At 41.8% G+C, this 15,520-nt stretch overlaps 1 protein-coding gene across 1 annotated transcript in view; it reads left to right on the plus strand.

Annotated features, from left to right (window-relative positions):
* The window catches only part of diaph1 (diaphanous related formin 1), a 110,800-nt gene that overhangs the window by 31,485 nt on the left and 63,795 nt on the right, over positions 1 to 15,520 (plus strand). The window contains exon 2 of the mRNA XM_085789864.1: positions 15,304 to 15,330. Within this exon, the coding sequence (XP_085645990.1) occupies positions 15,304 to 15,330 (27 nt within the window). The remainder of the gene's footprint in view (positions 1 to 15,303; positions 15,331 to 15,520) is intronic.

Consider the following 15,520-nt stretch of genomic DNA (forward strand, 5'->3'; position numbering starts at 1 on the left):
CCTAGCTCATTAAACTACGACTTTGAGTGGACTATTTACAGTTAATTATTTCGTTATTACCCCCTAGCTATATTTTTTAAAACACAGATTGTATTTGTTTGGTTCACCCTTATTGTAATTTGGGCGTCACTTTGTGTTCATCCAGTTTGATATACACTGATCCAGTGCCTCAAGCCTGATAGTTGACATTGTTGTGAGTGACTTTGACATCAGCACACACAGGGGCATACTTATGTCCATGAAGAATTTTACTTCCACTTCGTCCTAAGTAGAGTTTCCTTTTAGGCAGTTCCCTTTAGTTACTACCTTACCTTAACCTTACGCTCTTAGGTCATAGGTATGTAATGAGGTAGTTCTCGGGTCTCTAGGAACAAATCCTGCCTCTGTCTGTGATGATTCAAAGCTGCAGTCATCAGTAGGCGCAGTTGATGATGCACATTAGTCACATCTCTGTGTGCTGGTACAGTAGACCACAGTGTGTGAGGTTACGAGGGAGGGAGAGAGAATGTCGTCTGTGGGTGACACTTTACAGTTGTTCTTGTTGTAAGATGGAGGTATGGATGAGGTTGGAGATGTATTCACAGTTTGTGTGTGTGTAAGATGTTAATGTAAACTGTGCTAACAAACGCTCCACTGCTTGTGAGGAGTTGATGTGTGTAGGTGGGAGAGTTGAAATGTGCAGTCTGTGCGGCAGTCTCATCACTTTTACCACTATGCTTCAGGATACAACAGTTTATTTAAATGACTCTGAACACCACAACACAGCCACAGTTTCTGTATTGAAATGAGTGTTAGAAGTGCAAAGTAAGCGGAGGTCCATGAAGCACATAGCCAAGAAACAAAATCAGTTTGCAATGTTAAAGCTTGTTTGGAGGCGTCAGGCAAGGTCAGAGCAGTAGAGGAGAGTTAACCCGTGGAAAGCTTTACTACAGCTCAAACAGGAATTGCAGAAATGAATGATAGCTTCAGCGCTACAAGGTTTAAGGTGCTTTCACACATCAGTGTGCAACAGATGTGAAAATGATCCATTGTTTCATTTTTCAACTCATATGGTTTGTTTCCACTCTGGTCCAAACAGTAGATGAGTGATAGGTCATGTTTATGGCAGTTGAGTAAGGCAGTTGTTTTTAATTTAAATTATTTAAATAGTATTTTTCTTTGTGGTTGGTTGAAACAGCATTTCCTACCGTGGGTCAAATTTTCTACCGTCTACCGCATAAACCGCGTATACCATGCAGCCCTAGTTGCAGCCCTTCTCTTATTATGAACTGCACTGTGATATTGTAGTAGGGAGATGTAGATGGTGTTCCCAGGTTTTTTCCTGGCTTATAAGACATAGACGTTGCCTTATGACTTCAGAGGGCGTAATTGAATTCTATGCTATTAGTGTCTGATGTAGGCCTACCTCCTTTAAATATCTCTATGGAGTATTTGTGAAACCCAATTGTAAAATCCTGCTCATCTCCAAATTAGTGGTTTAGCTTGTGCTGCTTAACCCCCCCTCCTCCCAATCCCCTTTGTTTCCTATACTCAGCTTTCTGTGGTTGTTGGCGTGTGACATTTGATCTTTGTTGTTGTTGTCTGTTCATGCATACATGTGTGTTGGCTGTTTCCTTAGTTTTGCTTTCCCACAAGCTAGCACTTCAAGGGCAAGTGATAGTACCTGTAACTCATTTATGTTTTTTTTATACATAAATAGACAGTATGATGTGAATATATTTCCCCACATAATTTAAGCAATCAAACATACAGTGAATAGTGATTGTTTTGTACAGTTTCATATGTAATGGAAGTTAAGTGTTAAACACACTGCACAGACAAGCGTATCTGTCAAAGTATAACTATGTGCAGGTTAATTCACTTGAAGAAAGATGGGAAGTCAGTATAACAGACAAGATTTTTGGTTCAAGCTTCTACAGTAACACTATTCTAAATTTAGGCAAGGCAATTTTATTTGTATACATTTGTATATACACATTTGTATATATTTGTAAACACAGAGAGAGTGCGAGACACCAAGGCCAAACTACAAAGTACAACAGAAAATGACAGTTCAAAAATATACTGAGAGGAGAGAGGAGGAGAGGAGAGGGCTCTGTGTAACCAGATGTGTCCCCCAGCAGTCTAAGCCTATAGCAGCGTAATGGTTCAGAGCTACCTGAACCAGCCCTAACTAAAAGCCCTGTCATAAGGTCATTAGGTTTTTCAATGCTGCAGTCAAATTGTTGGAAATATTTACGTGAAATTCTCATTAGGATACCGGGGCGGGGGAATATAAAATTGATCTTTTGTCCTCGGATTGTTTTTCAGAACAATGGCTTTACCCCCCAGTGACTGAGATTGATTCATCAGAGTTCACTGTTGACCTTTACAAGATCTGCTAACCCAGATAGCATTGCTAGGCCAGGAAAAGCTTCCCTTCTTTAACATGGTCTGTGGACTAGGGATGGGACGATACACTTAAACTCACGATACGATGCACCTCGATATGCCAGGGTCACGAAACGATACGTCACGATACGATATCAAAAAAGAAAAAAAGACAAACTATTACTGCGTAATTACAACTTATTTATTTTTGTTTCAGTTGCACACAGGGAAACACACGGCCCAACCGTTCAAACACAAACAAGAACACTCCCTTAGTGCTCTAACCCTAGATTAAGTTAGCTCAGCCTCTCTTAAGTCATGGCCCTGGCCTAGGACTGGTTCTTCTTCAGAAAAACTAACATATCAACATGTTCTGGTGTAATCAGTGATCTTTGAGCACACACAATGTCTCCTGCCGTAGAAAAGACCCGTTCACTGGGCACTGACGTAGCAGGAATGCAAAGGTAGGCTTTGGCAAGGGGGGCAAGTAATGGGTAAGCATATGCATTAACTTTCCACCACTCAAGTGGACTACTGTTGAGTGGGATAGGAATCCCATTTCTGTAGGAGAGTATCTCCATTTCAATCCCTCTGCTGGACTGCACTGTCTCAAGAGTAGTGTAGGAGCTCCCAAGGAGATCTTCTAGCGCTGTCTTCTTTGGTGGGGGAGGCTGTGTCACATCCTGCATGTGCCTTTTTCCTTCAACTGGCTCTTCCTGGCTCTGCTCTGCTCCCTGTGCTGTCTCAATCATGACCATGGCCTGCTCTGCTGCTGCTGCCCCTGGTGTTGAAGCACTGGCCCTAGTTGTTCTTCCATCAGTGTCACTGGTCTAAAAAAATAAAATAGAAAAACCAGCTCAAACATTTCTGTCTTTCAATCCCACACACACACACACACACACACCATCTCTCTCACTCTGTCACACACACTCTCTCCCTCCCTTCCTCCCTCCCTCCCTCTCTCCCTCCCTCCCTCCCTCCCTCCCTCCCTCCCTTCCTCCCTCTCTCCCTCCCTCCCTCCCTCCCTCTCATTCACTTGGATCGACTAATTTAAAAAAAACAATCGATATGAGAAATACGTTTTCAGGCTGTAGCCTACACATACACAGTTACACACACGCTCTGCACACCTCTTTTTTTTCAATGAAAGTTAGTCTACCTGGTTGCGTGGCAAATGAAGTCCTGCAGCTTTTTCACGTATCCGGGCATAGACGGACTCGCGTTGTTCATTATTCAGATGGGACAGGCTTCGGAATCGTGGGTCAAGCGCTGTGCACTCCTGCAGCATATCATTACAGTCCCCAGAAGACCGGCCCGAGATGTCGAGTAGGATTGCGCTTTTCATGTTGGCGATGGTCTGTGTGTCATTTTCGTCTGGTGACATGCTTTGCTCGATCATGTACTTCAGTGGCATTATAAGTGAAACAGTGGGCTCTTTTTCATCACAGACAACTGTTGTGGCTGTCTTCAGTGGCTTAAGCAGTTTCAGTAACAGTAACAGTAACAGTAACAGTAACAGAAAACTTTATTAATCCCTGCCGGGCAATTCAGTTTCTACAATCCATCATACACATACAGTCAGTCACACACAGCCAAACACACATGTCAGAGGTAGCATGATGGAACATAGGAATGTACAAATGCAACTCATATCTAAAAGTGTAAATAAAACTTGTAACACACGAGGCAATGACGGTCAAGTGCAATCTTAGGAGAATAAAAAGTAACAATGTTAAGAATAAAAATAAGAGGTAAAAAAATAAGAGGTATTCACTATGTCTTCTACATCTGATATATCAGTGTTATTCAGGGTGTCAATTTCTCTCGCATTCCTTCGGATTTCTGGGCTGCTCAGCGCTGCGGAGACAGCTGCTTGTTGTTCCAGGTAGCGCGCAAGCATTTCGTACGTGCTATTCCACCTGGTCTGGACATCGGTGATGAGCTTATGCCGAGGCAGCTCCAACTGGGTTTGCTTGTTGGCCAGGACGGCGGTGGCCGTGGTGCTCTTGTGAAAGAATGTAGTTACTCTTCGCACACGGCCAAGAAGGCGCGCGACGCGGGATACAGCCAAGCCTCGCTTACTGGCCAGATTCACAACGTGCGCCAAGCACTTGATGTGAGGATGGAGACCGCTCTCTCTCACTGCAATGTCCATATTGCTTGCGTTGTCTGTGACACAAGCGATGGTTGTTTGTGGCCTCGTTAGCTCCCACTCTCTCAGTGCATTTCTCAACACGTGAGCTATGTTAACACCAGTATGACTTTCACTTAACTCACGAGTTTGCAACACAAAGTTTTTACTCTCCCATTTCTCGTCGATGACTTGTGCCGTGATGGTGATATAACTCTGTGTTGCACGCGACGTCCAGCCGTCGGTGGTCAGGGCGATGCAGTCGGCATTTTTGAGACACTCTTTCACGCTTTGTTTGGTTTCATTGTAAATTTCCGGAATTACCTTCTCTGAAAAATGTCCTCGGCATGGCACCTTAAACTTGGGCTCCAGCACCTTGAACATTTGGATGAATTTTCTGTTCTCTACAATGTTAAATGGAGCCATATAGTCCGCTATGAACTCGCCAATGAGCCTGGTTATCTGTTTTGCACGCGGACTTGACGGGGGTAGAGTTGGTGTCAGTGCTTGTTTCATGGTCAGCTGTCCCTTCGGTAGGTTTGTTTTCTCTGGGGCCGTCTTCACATCTTTATGGTGACGTTGAAGGTGGTGGTTCATGTTGGTTGTGTTGGAGGTGGTGTACGGAGTGACGGCATAGCATAGCTTACACACAGTCTTAGTCTTGTCAGTTACTCTATTGCCGTCTTTGTCTTTTTTAATGAGAAAGCCGAAATACTGCCAGACAAATGACCTGTATCCAGGCGGAGCGTCCTCAATTTCGACCTCATTCGACTCCATTGTCCGGCGGTTTGAGGGCAAGGTAGTTGCTGCTAACGTTTGTTAGCTTGCTGTACAGTGTTGTTGTTGCAGCATGCGCTGTGACCTGACTGTGACGTGACGCACTGCACCGTTCCCGGATGTAATTTTTTTTCCCATTTAGTTTCCCCCTGCTTGACCAGCAGATGGTGCTGCCAGCCTGCCACCATAGACTGCACTGCATGCCTACCCACAAACACACACACTAAATTATTTATATACTATACAAATCATGTGGCAGTGCATCTAGTCTTCATTTCGCGATCCATTTTTTTCAAACTCGATGCGTATCGTCACGTTTTGTATCGCGATATTTCGCCAAACGATATTTCGTCCCATCCCTACTGTGGACAGTGTGAGGTTAAAGAGAGGCCTTTTGATTCTGGCCAATTAGCCCTGTTACCTGACAGGTGAGAGAATGTGTATGGCACATACAGCAAGTGCTCAGGCGCAAACTGAAATAGGGACGGTGTAGCACGAGCTTGTGGATTGATTGACCAGGTTGTGTCCTTGGCTCCAATGAGATGTCCATAGCCAGAGGTTTTAGGCTCAGAGTGAAGAGACCTGGGGAAATTCGATCTTTGTGCCTGGTCCCCTTATCTAGCTCAAACCATGGTGAATTCAGATTAGTAGTTACTGCTATGGCTATAGGATAGGTACACAGGAATTATATCCAAGTGTTAAATTAACTCTAAAACCAAATGACTCCAGAGACACAGAAAAGAGCCACACAACCCTGTTGAACACATCTCCATTCAAAGAAAGCAAAGCAGCCGGTGGGTATTAGCCTAATCGTTACACATTAATTAGGTGTTTGATATTGTTAGTATAGATATGTTTGTGATCAAGGTGGATTAGGGTAGTTATAACTTTATTGAGCCTGTTGGATAGAAGCTTTGACAACACCTGTTCATCATAATCAGGCATTGACATGGGCCTGTAGCTTTTACAATCTGTTGGGTTTTTATTGCCTTTCAATATTACAGTGACAACTACATCCATCAAGGAGGAAGGCGGGAAGGAAGCCAGTTTCACATGTCCCTGTGTACCCATCCAAAAGTACAAGAGCCAGTTCTACTTTTAAAACTGTGCTGTGAAGCTGTCCAGGGCTTTATCAGACCTCTACAATCTCCTCCACAGAGATGGCTGCATCTGATGAATCATTTTGTTCTTCAGTTGGGGTACGGAGGTTCAGACTGCTAAGGAAGGCATGATATGAATGTATATCCAGAAATAAATTCACATTGAGTGCTTAACAGGCAGGTCGCCATTGCTTGCACGTGTTTATGCCCAGGTGTGTTTTGGTGTGTGAAAGTAAGTTACTCTTCCCATTGACAGAGCAGACTGACAATGTGTTTGTATGGAGCTTAACATCCCATAGTCTTCATCAGTTTCCTTTAGGCATCACACCATCAAACAGGACTAATCATTAATAAATGAATATTGTTCATTTTATGATTTGAACATTAACAAACTTTAGTCAGTTTGAGGAGACAGACAGACATGAAGAGTCGCAAAAAGAGGGACATGGCAACAGTGGCCTCCCTTGTTTTAAGTGGAGGTGGGTGGGGGCGGTTGGGTTTTATGTCTGTATTAACAAAAGTAGACTAAGGACGAGGAGCAGTCATGCAGCAAACATGCCCCACTTGGAGTGACATACAATCATAATGTCTCTCACACACAGACAGTCAGTGCACTCAAGTAGTCAGTAGGTCAGTGAGGCGTGCAGGAGCATTAAAAAGTGCAGCTTAGAGAAAATCGGATGTGAAAGAATTGGAAGATGTCCAGTTGAGCGTGGTGTAATTGAGACACTGACCTCTCGGGGTCAGAACCTTACAGCAGTATTGGCTTTGTTGCTGTGGCACTCCCCTAATTATACCTCACTGTTTATTTAGCTTTCTGTCATTGTTTGTGTTTTCCTGTTGCATGTTGCTTGGAAGTTGTAACTAGGGACTGGTAATCAAGAATGGGTTTTAGTTGTACAGTCTAGGCCTGGACGATATAGAAAAAAAGCATATTGATTAAAAAAAAAATCATATTAATCGATAACCGATAATTATCAAAAAAATTAAAAGAATATTTTAATTGCGGCCCCGACCGTTTTATGCTATCAGAAACAAAACAACAACAATTAAAAACAACACATCAATTTAAACAGTATCAACAAAACAAAACAATAACAGTGATAAAAAAAATAAAATCAACCTGTATTAACTCATTGAGTGCCAACCACGTAATTTCTCGTTTTTCGTTCCCATGCGTTGAGTGCCAAAAACGAAATTTTTCGTTTTTTGCTTTTTTTTTAAATTATGAAAATAGACACTTTAATACACATTATATGTAAATTTGGGGACTCTACGACGAGGAGAACTGAAATAGATGACGATCAAAGTCACATGACAGCTCATGATCTGGAAGTTTTTATCATAACTCAGCTTCTGCAAACGGAGTTCTGCATGTGGATGCAGCGCAGCTGCGCCGCAGCTGCTCCGCTCTCACCCGCGAGGCTGCAGCAGCTGGGAGCTGAACCAGGAAGCTCTCAGCCGACAGTCCCGCCCGGTCTTCATCTGGAGCAACACCGTGTCCTCCCCAAAGTCCTCCCGCGGTAAAATCTGATGGTCTCTGGGTCAAAGCAGACCGGCACCACCGACCCGTACCACAGACGGACCGCGACCACCGGCGGGACCGGTGTTCGCGAGCCGCTGTGGCCGACAGAGCCTCACGTTCCGCGGCGAGAGGCTGTGACACGGCACGGTGCGTCTGTGTTATTGTTGTTTAGTGGCGCCCCCCCCGCCCCCGATGGTGGTTTTGTGAATAGAACAACAATTGTTGTGTATATTTATCTTATACGAGCCCTTTGATCCAGAAATGCGAGTGTCTGAAGAGCGACAGGCACAAACAGCGCACCTTTCATAAAAGACGCTCTATCTCCTTTTCTAGAAAAAAAGGAGGGATTTTGGTGAAACCCAGCCATGTTTAGCTTGACTTTTCTCAGGAACGGAGGCACGTAGAAACAAACGGTTTGTGGCCATTTGAAGGATAAAGTTAAACCTTTCAAATGAGCCACAGTATGTGTTGGTGGCAATAATATAGAATACACTATGGCTCTAAAATAAAAAGTCAAATATGGTCTAATTTGCCGGTACACTTGACTAAAACTTTGGAAAGGAGCGCGGCACTCAATGAGTTAAAAGCCAAATTAAAAAGATAGGTTTTCAATTTCTTTTTAAAAATAGCTAAGGAATCTGCTATTCTCATATCTAAAGGGAGAGTGCTCCATAGTTTAGGGCCATTAAAACAAAAAGCAGCTTCACCAGTTCTCTTGTGGGACACCTTGGGAACAACTAAAAGGCAGTGGAGCATCCTTGTTGGAGCATAAGAAGAAAGGCAATCGCTGATATAAGATGGTGCTAAGTTATTTAAGGCTTTATAAGTGAGTAAAATAACTCTAAAATCAATCCGAAAAGAAGCAGGTAACCAGTGCAATGATGCAAGCTGAGGACTAATGTGATCTCTTTTTTTTATTAGTTAAAATTATGATATATAAATAGTTTTAATGATCTCAACTTAAGTATATGTAAACCTCTGACTTCTGCTGTGTGTATATATATTCATGATAAAGCTGTGTGTATATATATATTCATGATAAAGCTTGTATCATTGCTAACCAAGTAGCTTGGTCTGTGTACAATGTGTCAGTTGTCTGCAATTTCCTGTTTCAGCCGTATGCGTAGGAAAGTGTTGAGCTGTAACTGGGCGTGCCTCCTAAGTAGTACTTCTCCTTGTACGATAGCATATAGTCATAGCATCGCTGTAAAAAACATTAGCTCAGAGGTTAAAAAGATGACACATACTTTACATGCACACACACTCTACTGTCTCCACAATCATTTTGTCCTTCAGCTTAATGTTTGGTGGTCACAGGTTTTCAGAATTTACTGATATTATTCACACACTTTATTTAGTAGGAGCATGTGCATTCCTCCACACCTCAGTTATCATCTGTTTCCACCTCTCTACTGCTGTTCTCTATCAATGCAGCGTCTTCCCTGTCCTCTCCACGCATGCAAGTCACCATCACACACTTGATCTCCCCGCCCCCTCCATTATTGTACCATCCAGCTGCTATAGGCCTAATTTCATAGGCAAATGTGAATGCTCCCAGCTGTACCTCAGATTTTAAGCAGATCTGTTTGATTTTAATAAATGTATAATAATAAATGCATAAATATAGGTATTTGTCCCATTTGTAGTACAGTATACATGGGAAAACAGCTGGAGATTTTATCTATAAGAAAAAAAAACATTCATATTTTTTAATATTTTGTTCTCAGGAATGATGAATAAAACAGAACTTAAACACAGTTACAGATCATTTACTATGAATTTGATTTATTTTCTTCTCAGAAGTCGGTTGTATTGTTTGCCAATGGCATAGTTCTGTGCTCTCCGAGTGCCCTTCTAGTTTTCGACTAAAGGCGTGTACAAGTTATGTCACGTTCCTATCTTATCGCATCAATATCTGCCTGACAAATTGTACTTCTTACATATTTAACTGCCCAACTATTAACCCAGTAAGCCTCAACTTGGAAAGATCACCTGACACCTGTGGCTGCTTCACACATTCGACTGCTTTCTGCCAGTCTGCATTTATCCAGTTTATAATCTTGCTCTGATTTACATAATATCTCTATGTATGCAGAGATAGGCGTAGGTTTGGAACACACACAGAAATATCAGCCAGTAGGTGTGTGACTGGCTCATTATATCGTTGTCTCAACTCTCAAGCACAATGTTTCTGCTGACTTGTGCTCTCTTGAGCTGGCTGCTGGTACAGACAGACAGACAGACAGACAGACAGCAGACCCAGCCTCCTTATTTGTACTGCTGCTTTTATGGCAGTGTAATTATGTTCACTTTGGAGCACATTACTGTGTATGTACTGGATTTGTGTGTGGGAGCGTGTAGTTGTTTTTGAAAAGGGCTTTGCAACTCTGTAGCCTGTCACATGCACCACTTCGTCTAATCAGCCCATTGTAGCTGATTAGATGAATCAACTGATTTTGCTGGTGGCCTTACGAAGCTCTCTGTATTATAATCAAGGCTGGCTTTGGTGTTTGGCCAGAAGAACAGAAGAAAACCTTCACATCCTTTGTAGAGGAAGCTCACTTTTCCAGTGAATCTAATTGGATCATACAAAATGTTGCAAAACAGTGAAACAAGGCCCATCACATTTTCCCAGATCCCAACTATGTCTTTGAATTGCTTGTTGTTTCCAACAAACAGCCAGCGTTGTCCAGAGAGATATTCTACTTGATGGACAATAACCAATCAATAGAAGCCATTCGACAGATTTGAGAGCCTGGAACTGGTGTGTAGTTCATCATCAAAATAGTTGTTAATGATTTTATTTTTGGTTGATCTTCTGTTTCATCAATTGACGATTGATTTGTGTGATTTGGTACTTTACAAGTTGCTGTGAGGACAATGTCGTGTCGCTTCCATTTCAAAACATTATAACATCCTCGCAGGAATATGCTCTTTTGTTTAAAGCAGAAGTAAGCGGAATATTTGTGTTAATATAAGTCTTAAATAGTTATATCTTCCGACAGCAGTCACTTAGAGTGTTTGTTCCGAAACACGGGTCTGTCAGTCACTCTGCTCTGCTGTAAGCCGAGGAGAAAACTTCTTGTATACTTCCTTGTATCCTACAAGCTTTATCCAATGAGGAGAGAGAACGGCATGAAGGACTGTGTGTGCAGCCAAGGGATGCGCGTGAATGTGGTGACGTAGGGACGAGGACCAATAGATCCATGACGAGGGCGGGGGCTGCTAACTCCATCGGCTGACAAAAAGTTAGCCAAAACGACCGGCTCGCTTACTTCTGCTTTAATTTGTGGAGGTCGAGCCTTTTGCATCGCAGGTTGTTGTGTGGATCATTTTAGTGTTACATTAAAGCAAGCGTAAGTAAGCGATCCGGTCGTTTTGGCTAACTTCCTGTCAGTGGATGGAGTTAGCAGTCCCCGCCCTCGTCCCTACGTCACCACATTCACGCGCATCCCTTGGCTGCACACACAGAGAGGACCGCCCCTTTATGCCGTTCTCTCTCCTCATTGGATAAAGGTTGTAGGATATAAGGAAAGTTTTCTCCTCGGCTTACAGCAGAGCAGAGTGACTGACAGACCCGTGTTTCAGACCAAACACTCTATGTAAGTGACTGCTGTCGGAAGATATAACTATTTAAGACTTATATTAACACAAACATTCTGCTTACTTCTGCTTTAATGACACACATCCATTCAGTATTTATAGTGGCATGAATATCAAGGTTCAGGGAGTCACTCAGTATTGCTGTGTATGGATGGATTATTATATGATCATGTAGCCCAATCATTTTTCAAAACTTTTATTGTAATCACTCTCAGGAGTGTAATTAAAAACTAATGGAGGCTTTGGTTTTATTTGATGTGAATGGTTGAAGACAGTTATTTGGTAAATTGTATCCATTGCAATAATGTGGTATACTACAGTGTATCTGAAAAATGTGATTATTAATATTGTGGTATTAAATTAAGCTGTATCACCCAGCTGTATGAATAATTAATTAGTACCTTCATCATAGCTGGAATTGGCTTGTCTATTAAATGGAGGCTGAGGTACTCAGAACAGTTCTAAAGTGGTTAATTGTTGCCTTCATGGTTCCCCTCAGACACACTGACTGTCACTGAGACAAAGTTCTGCCTCTCTGAGTGCTTATATTCTTAACTGTACTTGTGGTTAGAAAAGCGGAAATTTACAGTTAAGTTCAAGAAAGTTTTTGTCTCTTCCTCCCCCTTGTATCTCTTTAGCTTTCTTCCTGACACACTTGCATTCACTTTCCCGTGTCATTACCCAGAATCCACTCTACCTACTGTCAGCTGAAGTTTCCGCTCTGTGGGCTGAACAGCACCACAGCATTTGTTTGCGTGTGTCTGCTACCTGTGTGTGTACACACATGTGCGTGCCCGTGCACAGATTGCTGGTTGGTTTGGTCTGATTGGTCTGTTATTTAATGGCAGCTGTGTAAACCCAAACATCCTTCTGTTGACTGCTGCCCCCCCATAATCAGTGCACCTTCTTTCTGTCTCCCTCTTTCTTTGTCTCTCCTCTTTACCTCTCGCCCTCCTGCCACAGAAGAATATTCAATTAACTTGTCCAGCCGTGGCAGGTGCAGTAGAGGGACAGCCCACCTTATTGTAGGTGTACAGACATCTGCTGACAAGGGCACAGAAAGTCGTAATAATAACTACACAAAAGTTGTTGTAATATTTATTTATTTATTTTTTCATATTTTCTTTGCCAGCAATTTTAATCTATGTAGCGAGAGTTTTGTATGGTTATCTGTTTAAATTGTATACCTGGAGACACCCTTAGTGTAATAAAATAACATCAGATTTGCTATCATTTACCCCTGACGGACCTGCTTATATAAAACAATAGAGAAAAGGATCTAATTGGAACAAAAGTCTGCAAATGTGGATCTCAGTGCAACCTCTATTAATTCAATCTTTTATCTTTGTTCATTTTATTTATTTTGATGGGATTTTCAGTGGATTAACACGTGCACACATGCTACTTTTCCAAAACTGTGGAATGAGTAACTAATTTATTAAAGCACAGGTCCTGACCTATTGCTTTTTATAAAACACTCCAAGTTAAAGTCAGACGAGCATATACTTTATTTATGAGATATGCATTAAAAATGTGAGCATCAGTTTTATTGAACATTTTGGCAAAACGTGTCATAATTATATAGCCAAAAGACATTCAGATGTTACAGTATGTGCTCTCCTCGATGTATGTGTGAGGATGTTTTAACTGTTGAAGCATCTCTCCTGATGGGAGATTTCCTATTCCTAGGGGTATGTCACTGGGTGTAGCCTGATATGAGATTTCACACCAACACAGTCAACAAGAGACAAAACAAATAAATCACAATGCATTGTGTATGTCCCACTGCTATTTTGCTCTTCAGCATTTCAAAGGAGCATGATGCTAAATCACATAAGAGCTAACAGACGTATTAATAGCTGAGAGACATCTGGAGGTTAAAGAGAAATTAAGCCAGAAATAACAGACCAGTGATATGAGTAATATGAGCAATACGAGCCTGAAGGGAGACTATTCTCAGCAAAAGGCCTTATGTCTAAAAAGTGAGCAGCCACTTTTCTTTGACAAGTCTGTGCTGTGAGTTGAATTGCACATCTAGAAGATAACACTGACGACTTCTACGCGGTGCCTCCAGAGAATTGTAGAACCACCTTGGATCAAAAATGAACTCTTTGACAACCCTGCTTTCACAGTACATCATTAAGGCTTTTTTATGAGGATGAATTTGGTGGAATTTTCTTGATCGGGTCTCATTAGAGTTAAATGTCTTTACTTATTAAATTAGCACCGTTTACCATTTCCATCTGATTCTTTCTCTAGCCAGACATGAACGTTTCTTTGATCTTCACATTATATTCGGAAATTAAAATCAAATGGCACAGTACTGTAGTCTGCCAGTTTATCTTTGCAGCTGTGCATAGCTGATAGATATGGAGAAGCAGCACGGCTGGAAAAACCTGTTATGACCTTTGCACGTGTTCTTTTTTTGTACTTACAAAAAATTTAAAGGTAATGGAGTCCATTTGTTCTAGGTGTTGTTTTGTGCAACAGCTGATTTAGGCACATGCTATCCCTTCTTTCACGCTGTACTGCAATTTCTAAAGCTCTGGTATTAACTAATGTTTTGAAGTAGAGACTTGGGAAATATTGAGGACATGTATTTTGTTTACACACTGAACCAGAAAGAGGTCTGTGTATCTTAGGCTTTAGCTAACAACAGGTGAAAGGAAAACATCTGTATTTTGGCTGTACTCACACTGAATGTGCATGCTTTTGAGATGCACAATGACCGCATGAAATACTTTGCCCATAGAACAATTATGCGAATTGAAAGATGACTTTGTTTTGTGTGTGTGTGCGTGTGCGTGTGCGTGCGTGTGTGTGTGTGTGTGTGTGTGTGTGTGTCATTAAGAGGACTTACAGATGACCATGCTCTTTGTTTGAACTTGTGACCACTTCATTGTCAGACCTTTGCAGCTCAAACTGCCCCCAGGGGTTACACACTATTTGTTGAAAGATCAAGCAGTGTTTTGTCCAGACCACTCTCTTTGGAAGTAGTTTGCCATAGTTAAGCACTTGTAAGTTCATTGTGTCTTTTTGAGTCAAAATACATAGGAAATTGCTTTTCTTTAGATTTGAATATTAGGCAAATGTGTTATCAAGAGCTAAATTTGTATGTCCACCTAAAACAGTTTTTTTTTGTTTTGTTATTAATGCTTTGTTTGCCTCTTGGGGTGCTAATGTTAGTTCTGCTTATTCAAGGAGATATTTTTGTGCTGTGCCCTCTAAACAGACCTTCTCAAGGCATGTTTACCTGGTCTGAAATTGATGGTGCTGTTTGGACTGGGCTTCCTGGGATTATTATTGGGTGTAGCCTGACACCTAGTGGCTAAGACATGCTAGTGTGTTTTTTAAAAATGTTTTAATTGAACACACAGTGATGGCAATTTCTCTACTCTGTAAGACTTTTGTTGACACTCGTCTGACCCACCTTTTGACTCTTGATGACTGTTCACTGCCAATCACCTTTAATTACTCCCTTGCCTAATTAATTCAACCTAGGGCATCTTCTTCACTCTATGTTAGATTTAATTGTCCTGTAGAAATGTGTGTGAATAACTGGATAGTTCCCACTGTGTTCTAGTTGCAGGGCTTCCCTCTGTGCTGTGAATCACTCAAGAAACATGTCATGGAACTGACAGTTTCCTGGATCTGCCTCTTGTCATAATTGACTTCTATCTAACTGATTCTTTCTTTTCTCTCTCTCCATCTGACCTTTCTTGTCACTACTTTTCTATCCGTTTGATATTTCCTACCCTTCCGTGGCATCTCCCTTTTCACTTGTTCATCCTCTACAGAAACTCAAACGGCTGATTCCGGATGAGGTAGGTTTATTACGGCTTTAACACCATCACCTGTGTGCTTGATTCGTCCATCTGTCACTGTGCTCTTTGATAAACAAACTCACCATTATCCATTTAATACCCTGTCACCGTCTGTCTCAAACCTAATCCACCATAACATGTGTTATTAAATATCTGTGTTTTGTTGTGTGCTGTACTCACACTGAATGTG

Source organism: Trachurus japonicus, chromosome 10 (assembly GCF_045865225.1).
Source record: "Trachurus japonicus isolate A0001 chromosome 10, Traja_1.0".
NCBI classification, from domain to species: domain Eukaryota; kingdom Metazoa; phylum Chordata; class Actinopteri; order Carangiformes; family Carangidae; genus Trachurus; species Trachurus japonicus.